The sequence below is a fragment of the Phalangium opilio genome, unplaced genomic scaffold (genome assembly GCF_054372755.1).
Source record: "Phalangium opilio isolate 3A_F unplaced genomic scaffold, DU_Popi_V2 ptg000209l_1, whole genome shotgun sequence".
Taxonomy (NCBI): Eukaryota; Metazoa; Arthropoda; class Arachnida; order Opiliones; family Phalangiidae; genus Phalangium; species Phalangium opilio.
This window is the reverse complement of record NW_028324217.1, coordinates 2,483,244-2,502,335: the sequence shown is the minus strand read 5'-3', so window position 1 is coordinate 2,502,335 and position 19,092 is coordinate 2,483,244. Positions and strand designations below refer to the sequence as shown.

Genomic DNA, 19,092 nt, shown 5'->3' with positions numbered 1-19,092 from the left:
AGTTAAAATATTAACAACAATATATTTTGCAATAACAAAATGTAAAATTTGTCAGTCAGTCGCTAGAGTTACTAGACATAACATAATTTTATTTTTACACAATAAATTGTACACTAACTAACTATGGGTACCAATGGTTAAAATACTTCTACACTTTGATTTCGAAAAAGTATTAAATGTATTAATTTAAGTATACAGGGTGTTAATTCCATATTGTCTTTCAAATTCTCACTCAAATTTAAGGGGTCATCCAGTCATAAACACTTCTCCAATGTTCATTCGTAACTTGTTTTTTATAATCATGTTTTTAAAACTGAAAATCTTAATATCTGAAACTTCAACCAAACAATTTTGTCCACTTATCCTTTACTTTTTCACGTCTTTTTTTTTATAAAAACCATTTTTATTCATTTAATTAAGGGGTTCATCCAATCATAAACACTTCCCCAATGTTAATTCATGATAACTTGTGTGTTAGGGGATGCATGCACTTCCCTTGTGGGGGCTCAATCAAAATCTAAGGGCTACTCATAAATTGAAGTTACATTTAACATTTCATCGATTCACTCAAAATTTAGAATTGATTTCCCATAGAACTATCCCACTCAAATACTTCGGACCCAATACCCCTTTTTGGTAACACAACACCCTGTATTTAAATTAACGTACCACACAAGGTCTATCTTTAAACTATTTAACTAACATCCGTTTCCGTTTCTGAAGCCAATTAAAACACACAGAGCAAAAAATACAATACAATAGGACTAGGGGGGCATGTTATAAAAAACTTCATTGACTTTATAAAAACTCATTGTTTGGAAATTGCGTTTTGTAAAAAAAAAACAGATTGATTGTTTAAGTTTCATTACAAATTTTAAAGGAAAGATTGAAGCTAAAATATTATTGGACTTGAATCATTTATTTAATTTAAGTTAAATATGATTAATTTAATCGCGATAAAATTTTAGTTTCAATCTTTTGCCTTCATCTCGTAAATCGTAACAGGTTGATTTTTAGAAACGTAATTAAAGTAATGCCAAAAATTAATTTTTCAGTTTTCCTTTAATAATGCTGATTAAATCAGTGTTACATAAGCCAGGGGGCCTCTCCCAACACTTAATTATGATTAGCACGCGCTCTTTAAGGTATTTTAATGTTTAAATCGTGATTATCATTTAAGTTATTAATTTTTAATTTTTTTTTTTTTTTTCAAAACCGTAAACCGCAAAACCTTCACCGTTGTTGGGAAATTAAACTAGGTTTAACTTAAAGGAGAGAAGTGAGATGGAGTGGTAGGCCATGTGCTACAATGCAAGTCTCCCAGAGTTCATCTCGCACGCCCCCTACCCTTTAGTAGTAGGGAATTGTTAAGTGCTTCCACCTAGGGTCATTTAAAAATTACTAAACTAATTAATTTTAACACACAGAGGGCATTTTATACGTTTTACGACCCCTACCAAAACGAATTAAAAACTGAGGATTCTGGGAAGACTTCGTTAATTGCCGTTGAAGTTCCCGTAGATGGGTAGAGTACAGAGGCTACGTTATAGGTATTATTTAGATTTCTACTCCGTTTCACTTCTTTCCTTCAAGGTTTGAAATATAAATTTTAAATTTTTTTATAATAATTCTTTCTTCTTGTTATTAAAGAATTAACATAATATTTCAAAAGAAAGACCGCTAAAAATATTATGATTTACTGTATCATACAAGATTATTAAAATATCTAGGTTAAAATTTAGTCGAAATGCTAGGTAAAACATAATTTAAGGGGTCATCCAATAAGAAACACTTCTCCAATATTCATGATCATCCCTTGGGGGGGCTCAATCAAAATCTGGTCAAGGGCTGGTCATAGAAGTTACATTTAACATTTTCGATTCTGAAAATTCAGTTGATTTCCCATAGAACAATCCCACTCAAGTACTTGGGTCCCCTTTTGGAACACCGTAATAAGTCTTCGTTTCTAGGATAACATTGGCCCCACCGTTACATAACCTGTCTTAGCAACTCTAATAACTGGCTTATTAGAATAATTGGGTTTCGTTTATACGCTTAAATTAAAACGTTTTGGGTAATCGTAATTAACTAACGACTATTGGCCAATTAAGGCCTCTTTACTTGCATCAGGTATTTCCCCAATTACTTATATCACTAAGATATGCAAAATGAAGGCGTATGTATTGTTTATAAGCTAGGTAATTATTTATTTATTTATTTATTATATTGTTATGTATAATGCCATAATTAGTGTAAGTTTATTACATAAAAAAATTAGAAAATATTTATATATATATATTTTTTTTTCTTATATAAATTTTTAAGGTAATTTATACATGTATTTTTTAATTATGTAAAAATTCCAAGGTTTAAATGTATTCAAATGTTGGCTTTTATGGGATATAAGTCTATAATTTAAGAGACCCAATAAGTTAGAATCGCTTTTTGTAGTTCTATATAATCGTACTGGGTTTGGATGCCGATGCCCGGTTTGTTTCTGAGAACCAAAATCCCTCCGCCGCCATTTTGGGGGAATGGACACTAGCCATTCTTCTCTTCCTATATACAGAAAGGTGTCATCCCTAAAACACTTTGAACTCCAATGTTCATAACAGGGATAGATTTAATTTTGGAAGTAGGAATGAAGAACAGAGTAATATCTGGGCGCGCGTCAAAATCCCGGACGGACCCCCTTCCACGGGACGGAGGGGGGGGGGTATGAAAGAAGAGGCGAAAGGGTCATAGCGACAGAGGTAAAAAGGAATTACGTCATTATTTTTCGCCGTCCCCGTCAGCAACGTCATCAAAACGTAGGGTTTAAGTGAGCAGCTAATAAGATAATTTAAACCTTTCGTTACCCGTGTTGGAGGGAGGGGCTCTATACTGGGTGGGCTATGAGTCGGAATAACTGAAGTAAATACTAACCGTTAATCTCCATTCCTACTTCTAAAATTACATCTAGCCCTGTTCACCAGTAACTTGCATCCCTTGTGTGGGCTCAATCAAAATCTGAGGGCTGGTCATTATAAGTTACATTTAACATACATTTCATCGATTCACTCAAAATTCACTTGATTTCCCATAGAACAAACCATCCACGCATCCCACTCATGTACAATAAATACTTCGGTCCTATAATTACCAAGCCAACCCTTTTTGAAACACGTTGTAGCTTAGACCATGAAGCAAGCCGTTCAACAGTTACAGGCCTACATCGTCTCATCTCATTCATGAATGTATTAACCAATCAGGAATGCACGCGTTCGACAAAAGCCGTCTAGAAATTTATCCTGCCAATAATAAATCTTCGTTTGAAAAACTATCGAAGAATGGAATTATATTTAAATGTCGAAGGGCATTCTTCGAGTCTATATACTCGTTTGAAAGAGATAAACTTACCCATTATTTGTATTCGAGTCAATGGAAAAATAACGTCTGTTTTAACATAAATCTATGCCTTGAACAATCCCCATAAGTTCATCTCCAATAGAACCGAAGTATTTATTGTACATGAGTGGATGGTTCTATGGGAAATCAACTGAATTTTATAGAATATTAATAGAAATATAGAAGTTACATTTAACATTTTCGTTTCACTCAAAATTCAGTTGATTTCCCATAGAACTTTCGGTCCTATAATTACTCACCATCCCTTTTTGGGAAGAACACCCTGTATATCATTTGTGAACTTGATAATTTCTGCACACGTTGTGGAAATATTAACCCTAGTAATAAATATACCAATCAAAAGTCTGTAACGACACATTTGCTTCCACAGTGTCATTCAATCCACCGGATGTTGATATGAATTATTGCGTAAAAATCAGGATTGGTATCCCTCGTGTTATTTGCAATCTGTTAGGCCCAGTGTTCTAAGTTTTTCCCCCAGTTAAATTTGTTTAACGCATAAATTAACAATTTATTATTAATTATTACGGGTCATTCATAAAGTTATTGGTTAATATTTAATTTTTTTTTAATAATATAAAATTTTTCTTACGAAATTAACTTTAAGTTAATTAATTATGAAAATATTTAATTGATGAAACAGCTAAGTTGGTTAATATTTAGTTTTATTAATACAAAATTACAATTTTTCTTACGAAATTAACTCTTAAGTTAATTATTTATGAATATATTTAATTGATAAAATAGGAATGCATACAGCTAATAGGAATTATTGCGTCTCCAGTCCATATATCCCTAGTTAATTTCCTTGCGGGTTTTGAGGGTATTCCGGGCTTGGGAACTCCTCATAATTCTAAATTAACGTCTTTCTAACTGCGATTTGATTGGCGAGGTACCAACGTGCAACAGGCAGCGAGATAGATGGTTAATAAATGGTTATTCCAATTAGCTGTATGTATTCCTGATAAAAATAATTAATTTAATATAGTTCAAAAATACCGGTCGTCTCGTCGGTATTGATCTTGCAATATTTAATTATTAAATTGGCCTAAATAACTTTAATATTGAGATTATGAAAATTTTGAAAAATAAGTTAATTTAGAAATTTCCAAAAACTTCGAAATAATTTTTTTAATTCAATTCAATCTAATTCCTTCTGTAACCTTTGATACTAGAGGTAAAATTTGAATTTTTAACCTTAATTGGCTGAAATAAATTTCTTTTAGTTAATTAGTAATTAGTTAATTGAGATTATTACAAATAAGTCGTAATAAATTAAAATAGAAATTCCCAAAAACTTATTTATAACTTCATTAATTAAACACTTAGAGCTAATTCCATCTGTAACCTTTAATATAAGAGTTCAAAGTTGAAATTTTAACCTTAAAAAGTTATTATATTAAAATTATTATGAATTATCGATAACCATATGTTTAAATTAAAACCAAAATATTACATTATTTCCCTCTGCATTTTACAAACGACATAATTGTTTTTACGCAAGCTCTTATTATGCCACACCCATCAATCAAGGTATCACACCTACCATTGATACAGGGGGCAATTAAATTAAGTCACAAATTCCCTATAACTTCCTTTAAATATAAGTAATATAACTTAATTTATTTTATGGACCGTCCCCCTAAAGGAAAATATATAATTTTTTTCTTTATTTTTTTTATTTTTTCCCGCTCTTTGCCAGCCACGGTAGAAAACTAGCGGCCTCTTTTTGGCGCCAAACTATATCGCGCGCGAGTATCCACGTGTTCTCTTTCGATCTAGCTCCCGCGCTTTTTGCGGAGATCTTTAAAAAACATCCTGATTCTAATTTCTGCACTAAGTTTTTAAGTTAAAAATCTTTTATTTTAAATTTATGGTTTTATTAATTAATTTTTTTAATTAATTAATAAACTTTGTAATAATTAAGACTTTTCGCGCGCAAGCTACTGAATGTTGGATAACGGATAAAAGTTTTTTTTAACTTCGTCGGAAAAAAACGAATACAATTTTTGGTTTTTAAAGTTTTTAAATAATTGTTTTAAAAAATATGCCTTATACAAATGGAAATACTCCGGATGGTTCCGATGGTGCCTTGTTGAGGACGAATGGAAATAATAAAGTTGTCATTGTTGGAAATCAGGTAATTAATGTCATGTTTATACGTGTTGTAATATGGGTCGTTTTATGACCGAATATTGTGATTAAGGGTACTTTTATGACCGTATTTTGTGAGAAAAGATACTTTTATGAATGTATATTGTGGGTAAGGGTACTTTTATGACCGTATTTTGTGAGAAAAGATACTTTTATGACTGTATATTGTGGTTAAGGGTACTTTTATGACTGTATATTGTGGGTAAGGGTACTTTTATGACCGTATACTGTGGGAAAAGACACTTTTATGACCGTATTTTGTGTGAAAAGACATTTTTGTGCTGGTTTATTGCGGTAAAAGGTGCAGTTATGACCTAATATTACGACAAAGAGCACTTTAAGACCATATATAGTGTAAAATAGTACTTTTATGACCATATATAATGTAAAACACTACTTTTATGACCGTGTATAGTGTAAAACACTACTTTTATGACCGTGTATAGTGTAAAACACTACTTTTCTGACCCTGTATTTTGGAAAATAATACTTCTATGACCGTATATAGTGGAAAATACTTTTATGACCGTGTATATTGGAAAACATAGCTTTTATGACCGTATATAGTGAAATAATACTTTTATGATCGTGAATAGTGGGAAAATAATGCTTTTATGACCGTGCATAATAGAAAATAGTAGTTTTATGACCGTAAACAGTGGAAAACACTACTTTTATGACCGAATACACTTAGAAAAATATATTTACGCCCAGAATGTTCTAAAATCAATCAATCAACAAATATTATTAAAAAAATAAAAAATATATTTTTGAATACCAGATTTTATTAAATCAAAATTTGCATAATTACTACACTTCAATTAACGCAAAGCGCACGCCTTAAGTTACGTTACAAAAAAAAATGAAACCTTCGAGTAGACAAATCTCAAAATATTATTGTAGCCGGTCCTAGAAAAATTGGCGTGACTTGACAAAAATTATACGATTACGTAAGAAAGCCCTAGTCTACACTAAACATTTTTCTTTTCACCTGTTAGAACAGGAATACATACAGCTACTAGGAATAATTGTGTCCACATGTTTATTTTGTGGGTATACCGGGCTTGAGAACTTTCTACTAGTCAGGCACCTCATAATTCTGATATCGTCTTTCTAACTGTTATTTCATTGATTGGTAGCACAACGCGAGGTCCAAGGCGCAGGCACAAGGTGCAACAGGCAGCGAGATACATTATTAATTCGCTATGTGATGATTAGTCTAGTTAGCTCCTCCCATAAAGCGTGCCTATATAGGGTGAGAAATTAAAATGGTCAGTACGCAATTATTCCTAGTAGCTGTATGTATTCCTGGTTTTAGATTTAATTACTAGGCGATTTTTAAAAAAATTGAGTACCAGGCACATTTTCCCCGCCTAAACTGGGCTAATTGGAAACTAGTTTCACGTCAGGATTATAAAATAATATTAGAAATTAAATATTAGATAAAACTCGTTCAAAATCATTAACATTTTTTTTATTTTATTTTAAATTTTATTTTATTAATCGAAAGCAGAAAATTCCAAATAATAATAATAATCAAAAATCTGGACATTAAATATAAATGCGATTCATTTATTTATTTTTAATGTTCATTATTTTAATTTTTATTACTGAAGGGGTTGAGGTTGGCTTGATAACGAACGTCCCAGGGGCAAGGTCTAAACGCATATCAATTTAAAACCATATGGAGTTATTAAAATATGAAGTGATATATTATACAGGGTGTTCTAATGCAAAAAGTGTTGGGGGTAATTATAGGACCGAAGTATGGGTACATGAGTGGGATGCGTAGATGTTGGTTCTATGGGGAATCAACTGAATTTTGAGTGAATCGATGAAATGTTAAATGTAACTTCTATGACCAGCCCAGTTTGATTTTGATTGAGCCCCCACAAGGGATGCATGCACCCCCTAATTACCCACAAGTTACAAATGAACATTGGAGAAGTGTTTATGATTGGATGACCCCCTTAAATTTAATAAGTAAGAAACTGAACAGACAATGATAATGCTAAGTTAGTGAAGGGGTTTCAGTTTTCATGTAAAATTATATACACATGCATGAAAACCTTTATATAAATATGGACAAGACACGTGGCTTTTTCCTTTATTTTTACACCGTCTAGACATGACACAATGAAGGTGAATTTAATACACGGCCCAACATGAATTTTTTAATTTTTTATTTTTAAAACTAGACATGATCTTTTTCCTCTTTAAAACCTGTCCTGTACTCCAAAAACCGACCTTAAAATTATTTTTACATGATATAAACCTTTAAAATAAAATACAGGGTGTTAGAAAAAGGGAGGGTAATTATAGGACCGAAGTATGTACATGAGAGGGTTGGTTCTATGTGAAATCATAAACACTTCTCCAATGTGCATTCATTATAACTTGTGGGTTAGGGGGTGCATGCATCCCTTGTGGGGGCTCAATCAAAATCTAAGGGTTGGTCATAGAAGTTACATTTAACATTTTCGATTCACTCAAAATTCAGTTGATTTCCCATAGAACCATCCACGCATTCCACTCATGTACCCAACTACCCATACTTCGGTCCTATAATTACCCCTCACCCCTTTTTTGCAACACAACACCCTGTATAATTAAATATTAAATCAAAGCCTAAATAAAAATGGGCTAATTAATACCTTTACAAAATTTGATGTTTATAAAACAATCTTTAAATTACATATTTTGAAACAATTTTCCGAATAATACTTAATTTAATTTGAAGGTGAAATTTAATACTTCCAATGATTGATTGGGTTTAGGGCACCATACTGTCTGTCCTCTGACGTCATTAAATTATTTTATTATTATTATTTTTTTCTACCTTATCAATTTTGTACCCCAGGTGTATATAATAATTCCAAATGTAAATTTATATATAACATTTTATAACCCATCATATTATGATTATTTCATATATAATATACTGTAGTATTTTTAATACTATTGTAGTATGAAAACGTACTGCATTTTTCGCTGTAGTTTTGTTATGACTCGTTACGACCTACGCGTACTGTGACTCTTTACAACGTGTCGTGTTGTTGTTGTTAGGTTAATTATTTTGTTTTTCGTTTTTTACAAAAATGAAAAAAGGTATTCGGTCGCGGAGTTACACTTTAATCGATTCTCAGGTAAATACTTTTTACTTCGGATCTATAATTACCATCCCTTTTTGGAAGAATTAACACCCTTTATGCACTTATTGCAAAGAAATTGCCATGTTTAAAGCTTAAAAACTCAGGGAAAATCTAAATTACAATTCAATTCTTTTGGGAAAGTTTATAAACAGCAACAGCTAGATTCTTTGCATGGAGTCTAGTCAAGAAGTGATATCTAGTTTATTAGGGAGAAGGTATAAATTCGCCTTCACACTTATAATCTAGCTCTTTATCTCCAGTCCAAACGTAGACGTAGCCTGTCCGGACTGTTAATCCCCGCCGCCTCTAAATTACAACCAGCTGCAGCATCTCATTGGTTCTTGAAAACTCGTGCACGTCAGCGCGGTGTTGCGAATGATAACGAAAATTGCTTGTATTTTCCAACTGAGGAGAGGCCGCGAAATAGCCCGGGGCCTCCTTTTACGTCCCCCCTTGTATTTTGAAAGGGGGACTGGGACTATATGGCGCGCGAATACTTAGGCATCTTAAACCTTCTCCCTAATAAACTAGATATCACTTCTTGGTCTAGTAGACTACGTTACCGACAGAATGTTTGGAACCCAACTTTTATTACAAGAGGCGCGAATTGTTTTAGGGCTAATTATAGAACCCGAGTTTGAAACAAGAAAATATCTCAGATAAAATGCAAGCTAAGCCCGACTAACGGGGAGCTTTAGTTAAGCTCCAAGCATTGACAGTTAAAAGTTAAGAGCAAAATAGAGTAGCCAAGTTTTTCTTTTTATTAAATTTCCCTCTAGCTAGTCTTTAAACAAGAGACAAATGTTCTTGTTCACAGAAGTATAAGTTTATAAGATATGTTCCATGATAAGTTTGTTAATCTGTGGTAACTTAGAAACTGGAGCTTGTAATTTTGAAGTGATTGAAGTATAGGTCATAGATTCAGGGTAAAGCGACATACGCTTGGTGAGTGGGGCGCTGCTGTCAAATTTGGGCTTAGTAAGTTCAGACTAAATAGGACCTAGATGGAACTTGGTCCTGCAAAATTAATTAACCACCCACCGAGTGTATTATAGGAGTTCAATTGACTCGCTTATTTGTCGTTCTCCTTCTCGAACTTGTTATCTCGAGGCCTGTGAGTCTCTCAGTAGCATTAAGAACTTGTATTGGTAGTGCCATTCATACTTATGGAAGGAACATATCACTTATAAACTTCTTTGAAAGTAAAGATCGGTTTAGGTGCACTTGTCCCCACATTTTTATATATTAAAAACCCCATAAAAATACCTGTTGAATTTACCTTTTTAAAAATTTCTTTTACCGGTTAATATATCTTTAGGCATAAACTTAATATTTAACTTTCTATAAATGGGTATGTACTACCTACTAAATTAATGACTGCAATATCTACGTCAATATTAGGGTGTAACAGGAATTCATACAGCTACTAGGAATCATTGTGCACCAATATCTCCCATGTTAATTTCTATGAATTCGGGTTTTGTGGGTATACCGGGCTTGAGAACTTACTATCCCCCGTCACGCCTACTCATAATTCTGATGGCGTCTGTTATAACTGTTGTTTCATTGGTTAGTGGCAACGCGAGCTCCTAGGCGCAGGCGCAACACGCAGCGAGATAGATTATTAATTAATTCACTATGGGTAAAATTCGTTATACTTAATGATTAGTCGCCTAGATACGTTGAGAAATTAAAATGGTGGATACACCATGGACAAAACAATACTGAAGGACCGATGGCAGCCCATACTAAGCGACTAAACAACCAATGTTAAGCTTACTTCCCCCTTTTCAGCCCCAAAATGGAGAGGGGGTTTTGAAAAATACTGAGTCAAATCCCGGAAAAAGCTAGCGCCATCTAGACAAAATAGGACGTTAGCCGCTTCCCTCTTTAGAACGTTGATTCCCCCATATTCCCCCCACTATCCGGTTTGCTACTATCTTCCACTAGAAGGCGAACTAACGAGTATTTTTCAACTTTCTCCCTCTGCCAACGGTCCTTCAGTATTGTTTTGTCCATGGATACACAATAATTCCTAGTAGCTGTGTGTATTCCTAGTTGTAGATATTTCCTAGGGGGTGCCGGTTATACGTTGGAAGGCTTGGTGTCGCTTAGCGCCACAGTGTCTGATCCGTAGACGACTCGAGAATACCAAAGTAACTTATAAATATTTTTTGAAAGAGGTATTTCAACCCACAGAACCTTTTTCATCTTTTTTTTTATTTTTGACTTCTCTTTTTTTGGTAAAAGAGAGAGAGAGGCCTTGGTGACAATCTAGAATTTTTAAGTTAAGTTACATTCTAGCATAAGTTTATAAGATATGTTCCTTCCATAAGTTTGTTAATCTCTGGTAACTTAGAAACTGGAGCTTGTAATTTTGAAGTGATTGAAGTAGGGAGGTCATAGATTCAGGGTAAAGCGGCATACGCCTGGTGAGTATGGCGCTGTTGTCAAATTTGGGTAACTTAGTAAGTTCAGACTAAATAGGACCTAGATGGAACTTGGTCCTAGCTGCAAAATTAATTAACCACCACCACCGAGTGTACTTAGGACTTCAATTGACTCGCTTAATTCCGTCGTTCTCCTTCTCGAACTAGTTATCTCGAGTACTGTAAGTCTCTCAGTAGCATTACGAACTTGTATATCTAGTGCCATTCATACTTATGGATGGAACATATCACTTATAAACTTGTGCAATAAATATACTTTTAAAATTCATTATTATTATTATTATTATTATTTTTAATTAAAAGTTGTAAATTATTGTTTATAACGCAATTATATTTTTAAAAAATACCCCCTCTTAACTTGCTTTTGGTTTAGCTTAAATGTGGTGACCTTTGACACTAAAATTACATGCCTTTATATATATATATATATATATATATATATATATATATATATATATATATATATATCAGCTTGATAGACAAATTATAGATTTTTTAATCAAATGTAACTCATTAAGATTTATATATTACACTTAAATTCGGTAAGAGTGTAGACGATAAGAAATTGTCGGTCGGTCGGGCGTCAAAGACGTTATTTATTATAACGGATAATTGAGAATTAACTTTAGTGGCATAATTTAAATCGTAACTTTAAAAAAAATTATTATTTTTTTTTTATTTGCTTGGTTTGGTCCAAGGTCGACTCTTTCAGAGAAATTCAATTCCTCAATCAGGAATTCATACAGCTACTAGGAATCATTGTAATTTCTCAACGTATCTAGGCACGCTTTGTGGGAGGAGCTAGCTAGATTAATCATAATGTGTGACGAATTTTACCCATAGCGAATTAATAATCTATCTCGCTACCTGTTGCACCTTGTGCCTGCGCCTAGGAACTCGCGTTAATTGCTATCAACCAATGAAATAGCAGTTGGAACAGACGCCATCAGAATTATGACCTGGAATAGTAAGTTTTCAAGCCCGGTGGTGGTATACCCAAGAAAAACGAATTCATAGAAATTAATTAACATGGGGTACAATTTTTCCAATTGCCTGTATGCATTCGTGGATCAATATATCTTCATAAAAAATTAGTTCTGGGTTTCCTGAGATAAGTTTTGTCGATAAACCCTTTAGTCTCTTCGTTATAAAAAAAAAGAAATTCCAATTTACTTTTCATTTATTTTTTTATTATTATTCATTTTACTTTAATTCAGTATCTTGACAAGTAACCAGTTTTCAAAAGAACTAGTCACTGTTACACACTGGCCATGAAAAAATTAAAAGCCATTCAGGAATTTTAACATTATTCGTGTTCTTAACGTAAAGGTTAAGGTGTTAAGTATTTATTACTTTGTTGAAAAAGATCGTTAGGGTTTTTAAAACACGTGCTAGTATTGAATTTAATATTTTTGGTAAGCCTTGGTTCTTTTTTATTTTTTTTTAATTAGATTTTGCGCGCTTTTAAAATTGATAAGAGCGAGTAATGTAATGTCACGTGTTTTGTGAATACATTCATTTTCGTTAAGCCTTGGTCCTTGAACTTTGAGATTTAACGGCGGGCGCTTCAATGATTGATAAAGTATAGTGCCACGTGGTTTTTGAAGACATTTATATTCCTTTAAGCCTTGTTTCAAAATGCAGATGGGTATATAACTATCTCACCGTGCAAATAGTTAAGCAGAGATAATAGATATTGTAATGATGAGGAATTAACTATTTACATGGCGTATGTGATTCGGTTTAGCAATTAACATTGCTATAATAAATGTTAATTCTGATGTTGGTTGGTATGGAAGAATCATGTTACAATTACGGTACCCCCTTTGTGGTGGTACACTTCTCTCAAAGAGAAGTATTATATACTTCTAATAATGAAATTCACACCTAGATACGTTGAGTGAAAATGGCTACACAATGATTCCAATTAGCTGTATGCATTCCTGCTTTGAATATTTTACTAAAAAAAGTCGGAAGTACTTCTTATTTAGCATGTTTTTTTTACCACAATTTTTCGTAAACGCAAGCGTTCAATTAAGTCTGGGGCTTTTCGAGTGAGTTGAAACGCGAGCAGGTGTGTAAACTAAACTTGAACTCGAGAGGACGAGCCCTTTTTTGCGTTTTAAGTGGGTCAAAATTACTTGAATGAAAATTAAACGAACGAAGCCCGTTCAATGCGGAGACGTAGGCAGCACAACCTCGCGTGGTGGTTCCATTGAAGGGTACGTTTTGAACGAACCACACCTCGCTACGAACGCCGATTCAACGCCCATTTTCAACTTTGATTATAAGTGGATAATGTTTTGATAAGTAACTACTAAGCCTTTTCGACGTATGCAATCTTTAGTACCGGGACGTACAAGGGGGTTGATACACTGCCATCCGTCTCTGCACGCGCACTCTCATTATGAACGCTGGATCTTTATTCTAAAGAGACGGGATAGCGCCCGCCTTCCACTGTACAAACCGAGTCCTCACTATCATAGCATCGGGGGAAGAGATGGGGGATGTAAATTTGGGAGCACTCAAGGCCATTTGGTCTTTGGTGATTCTTTACAAACCTATAGACTAGTGGCGGTAGAGAGGGGTGTAGACTGTGTATCTTGTAAGAGGGGATACTGTACGCGCCCAGTAGGGGGATGACACTGAGCTAAGAGATAGAAGAGTATGACGTTTGCAAACGTAGTACTGCCATTACTCTATTGAAAAAAATAAAAATTAAACTACCTTGGCCTATACCTGTTTCTTTTTCATTATTTATTTATTTATTACAAAGCAAACGTGCTATACGGGATTTACGAGAGGTATTTCTGTGGGCGCTGCCATAACCTGTCGGCGGCCTTTAGTTAGTGGCTGACATTCCCTGTCGTCGAACGCGCTCCGTAGCCTTGGCAGAAAAACTCTCCGAAAAGGGGGCGTTAACCTCGTAAGTCCCGTATAGAGGCTGCGTTCAGTAACGCTCAACGGGGGCTCCGTTGAATGCGCATTCGCCACTGAACGATTTTCGGAACTTCCGGTTTGACGTCACGATTGTAAGCGAAGAGGCATCGAAGTCATCGGCTGTAAGAGCCGATTACTTTGTTGAGCAACGCATTGGTCACGTAGCAGCAATGGAGGAAACTTATCTCCCTGAACGATTTCGAGAAGTTAATTTGATGGATAATTTCGGAACTATTTATAAAATCGGTGTAGCAGCGACTGAATGCGAATGAATAGTGTCTGTTAATTATTTTATGAAATTTTTTCGATTTTATCTATGAAGCTTAAGAAGTTATTGGGTTTTAAAGCTTAAGCCTTGGCTAAGTTACGGGTCAGAGTTTGCTCTTATTTCGGCTAGCAGGTCCTCGCATATCCATTTCCATGAACTTGTAAGCAGACGATACAACGCAAAGTTTGCAAAAAACCGTTCAGTAGCCTAATACGTCACATGACATCACGTTGATCAACGGAGCTCAACGCGTTTGGTCTCCGTTGAGCGTTACTGAACGCACCCAGAGATGAATCTATCCCGTTTACCAGTCCCTTTAGAGATCCAACGTTCATGCTCTCATACCGTAAAAAGACTACAGCGCAGGCGCCAATAGCGAGTGAGATGGAAGGCAAAGTTTTACCCCGCCTCGTTTCTTCCCCTCTTAGTTACATCGTAATGCTCCATTGCTAACGTAACATAAGAGAGTTAGAGACTTTAACTACAATTATTGACTTATGAAAATTGAACTGATTAGAAATTGAGCGTGAGAGGAAATGTTACGTATATGAAACCCACTTATCGCCGACGTAAAAAAAAGAAACCCCGCTAAATTAACTTAGGACACGTTTGTCTTTTCAATTTTTTCTAAAAACGGAAGTTTGCTTGATAAGCGTTCCCCTTTATATTTTTTTTTACTTTTACCTTTTCATTTCGTTAGGCCCCTATTACCTAAAAGTTCATTCACGCGTACTGTGTTATTGTTATAAACACTTTTAGTTACGTAATAATAGTGGTTTTTTTTTGTACCAAAAGCAAATATGAATTGTAGAAAGTGTATTAATCAATCAGAACATGAGTTCATAAGATATGTTCCATCCTTAAGTTCGTTAATCTCTGGTAACTTAGAAACTGGTGCTTGGAATTTTGAAGTGATTGAAGTAGGTCATAGATTCAGGGTAAAGCGACATACGCCTGGTGAGGAGGCGCTGCTGTCAAATTTGGGTAACTTAGTAAGTTCAGACTAAATAGATAAGACCTAGATGGAACTTGGTCCTGCAAAATTAATTAACCACCACCGAGTGTATAATAGGACTTCAATTGACTCGCTTAAAGGGACTGTAAAGGAGCCATCGGTGGGTGGGTAAAAATTATTTGAAATACGTCAGAGGCACGTGACCAAGGAGAGGCGTGGTTCAAAGAAGCTTAGTTCGTTTCATTTCGAAAACTACCACTTCATGGAATTGGCGCTGCAATCTCGCGAAAAACAAGGACTAGATGTCCAGTTCCACTCCATGAGGAGCCTTTGTATCTTGGCATCACGTGATGTCTGTGATGTATTTCAAATAATTTTTACCCACCCGCCGATGCCTTCTTTGCAGTCCCTTTAATTGTCGTTCTCCTTCTCGAACTATTTATCTCGAGTAATGTAAGTCTCTCAGTAGCATTACGAACTTGTATAGGTAGTGCCATTCATACTTATGGAACTTATAAACTTGTAACTAATATTTCATTAATATAGTTATATTGATTAATAATTAATTAAATATAGAAGCTAACCTAATAACCTACAGTAAGAAATCACCAGTTTTAACGACAGCCAAGAGATTATGCTAAGTCTGGAGCGGATGTTAAAGATGGGGCTGAGGAGTTGATTAAAATCCGTAGTTGATAACCTCGTAGCCTTTGCCTTTCATCGCTCGCTAATATGAGATAGACTAATGGTATTATCTTACATTTTTTGTTTCTTTTTTCTCTCTCGTCACTTCTATGGAATTTTTCTCATCAAAGACGTATAAGCCGATTGGCTCAGTTTCAAGCTGTTCAAAAGTCTGGGCTTCTTTTTATGTTTTTCTTCTGGCTGGTGATTGAGAAATATTCGATTTATTAGGAATAAAAATATTTCTCTTCAATATATACTGTTTGTTTATAAATTGGTTTAAGTTATTTTAGCTGCATTTCGTTTTTGTTTTGGTTCTTCATTACGTTTCGCAGGTTGTCACATCATTTTGCCATTATTTTAGCTGTAGTCGCCACGTTTCGTCATTATTTTAGCTGTAGTCGCCACGTTTCGTCATTATTTTAGCTGTTATCTCCACGTTTCGCCATGATTTTAGCTGTAGTCGCCACGTTTCGTCATTATTTTAGCTGTTATCTCCACGTTTTGCCATGATTTCAGTTTTTTTTTCTCCACGTTTTTTCATGATTTTAGCTGTTATCTCCACGTTTTGTCATGATTTCAGCTGTTATCTCCACGTTTTTTCATGATTTCAGCTGTTATCACCACGTTTTGTCATGATTTCAGCTGTTATCTCCACGTTTTGTCATGATTTCAGCTGTTGTCTCCAAGATTCATCCTAATTTTAGCTGTTGTCTCCACTTTTCGTTGTCTCTTCGTTTCATTATGATTTTAGCTGTTATCTCTGTACGATTCGCTGATGCATTTCGTCATGACAGTTTAAGCTGAAATCTCTTCAAATGGTAACAAATCTTTGCATCTGTTATCCCACGTCAACAAAAACTAAGTTGTTGCCTCCAAATTTTGTCTGCCAGTATTTAGATCTTATCAGAAGTGAGATGAGACTAGAAGTGAAGGGCTCTAGCATTGATAGTAGATCCTGGCACTAGTGAACAAATTTGAGGATTTTATGCCGCTTCCCACGCGCCTACACTACTGAGAAAAAAATTGGTCGAGTTCCAAAAACATTTCCTACCCCCTTCCCCTCAACCTAAAGCGGCCGAACATGGATGCGACTCCTTGAATCTAGTTGGGCCGTCTACCGCCAAGAGCGTCTCACGTTTTGGAGGGAAAATTCAGAAACCGCTACTAGAGGGCCAACCGTTCTTGTGTTATCAAGAATATTCACTTTCGCCGAGTGAAGAATTTGGTTAGCTCAGTACTTCTGGTCTCATCTCACTTCTGATCTTATATAACCATTTCTTAGAAGTCAAATTGTAGATGTTTGAAACATAATTCAGCTCTTCATTTTCAGAATTTCGCTACTATTCCGATTAAACCTTGAATCGAAACCATAAATCACCCTACTAAATATCGTCGTATCTACAAGATACACGTCCGCTTATTAAAAAGTGCTAATTCGTATAAATGATAAAAAATGTGTTGGAAATATATCGGGCCGAAATTAAGTAGACGATAAAACTTCATCACATATCATATTACACGGTACTGGTCTTGTGGACGCCATCCTTGGTGGTAACTTTACCAAATTTTACTATCTGCAATTATAATTATATACTACGAATAAATTGTTTTAATTAAAATTAAATTGAAAATTTCTCTACAAAGACCATTTTTTATTAATTTAATTAAGGGGTCATCCAATCAGTAAACACTTCTCCAATGTTCATTTGTAACTTGTGGGTTAGGGGGTGCATGCACCTCCCTTGTGGGGGCTCAATCAAAATCAAACTGGGCTGGTCATAGAAGAAGTTACATTTAACATTTTCGATTCACTCAAAATTCAGTTGATTTCCCATAGAACCAACCATCACACTCATGTACATACTTCGGCCCTATAATTATTTACCCTCCCTTTTTTGAACACCCTGTAAAAATTACTAATTGATAAATACTCATAAGATGTGGATCTTTTACGTAATAATCTCCAACTGAATGTAGAGCATTTGCGGTTTTCGATTTATTTATTTTTTTCATATTTTCTTAATTCAGATATGGGGGAATGTAGTAATCCAGTGTAATTTGATATGGGTTGAAAAATATCGAACGGTTTTAATTTTTATTGCTAAAGATATTGCGTTAATTTGGTCGTAAATCAATCGATCGAGTGTCGTTATCCATATTTTTAATAATTGGCCCTGCGGAGGTCTTAAGTAATAATTTTCTATAACACCTCGATCGAACTTGTTGGATAATTAATATTGTATACTATTTTACGCCGATTTCGGATATTATGGCTTGGAGTAATAATACTGGAGGTGATCGGGATCAAGTGCAATTGGATGATTCGCAAAGATTTAGTGTTCAGGTATTTTAGTGTTGTTTTTATTTGTTTGTTTATTTATTTATTTATGACAAGGTTATTTTGGTAAGTGTTGGTTTTTTATGAAGATATTTTTAGGTAGGTTGTTATTTTGTTATGGTATTTACAAATTTGTAATGTGTTACCGTTTTATTTGTATTATTTTAATTTGTTAATGATAAGGTAACTTGGAAACATATTTGAAAAACTTGCAAAACCTATGAAAATTAATTACGAAGCTTCTAAAACCTCCGAAAATTAATTACATAACTTTTACAACCTCCTCAAATTAATTACAAAACTCGTAAAACCTACAAAAGTTTATTTTTAAACTTCTGAAACCTATAAAAGTTTATTTTTAAACTTCTGCAACCTATAAAAGCTTTTTTTAAACTTCTTAAACCTACATAAGTTTATTTTTAAACTTTTAAAACCTGCAAAAGTTTATTTTTAAACTTTTAAAACCTCCAAAAGTTTATTTTTAAAACCTACTAAAGTTTATATTTAAACTACTGAAAACTCCAATAAATTATTTTTAACTTTCTAAAACCTCAAAAAAAAAATCCATTTTAAACTTCTAAAACCGCATAATAAAGTTGTAGAATGTCGTAATTTCATTTTCATTAATGCATAACTCTTCATGTAATTTTAAACTCACTTAAATTGAAAACTGAAACATTTTATTGGGTCATAAAGATCCATTTTCTAATCTCCTAAAAATATTTTAATCTTTTTCACAA

General features: G+C 34.2%; 1 protein-coding gene across 2 annotated transcripts in view; it reads left to right on the top strand.

Annotated features, from left to right (window-relative positions):
• The first annotated feature begins 5,411 nt into the window (after positions 1–5,411).
• Positions 5,412–19,092, top strand: part of LOC149618333 (uncharacterized) — an 84,959-nt gene continuing 71,278 nt past the window's right edge. For both annotated transcript variants that reach the window (XR_016375497.1, XM_089855554.1), the window contains exon 1: positions 5,412–5,548. Coding sequence is in view for 1 of the 2 variants with exons in the window: in XM_089855554.1 (XP_089711680.1) it covers positions 5,456–5,548 (93 nt within the window). In the remaining variant the exon portion in view is untranslated. The remainder of the gene's footprint in view (positions 5,549–19,092) is intronic.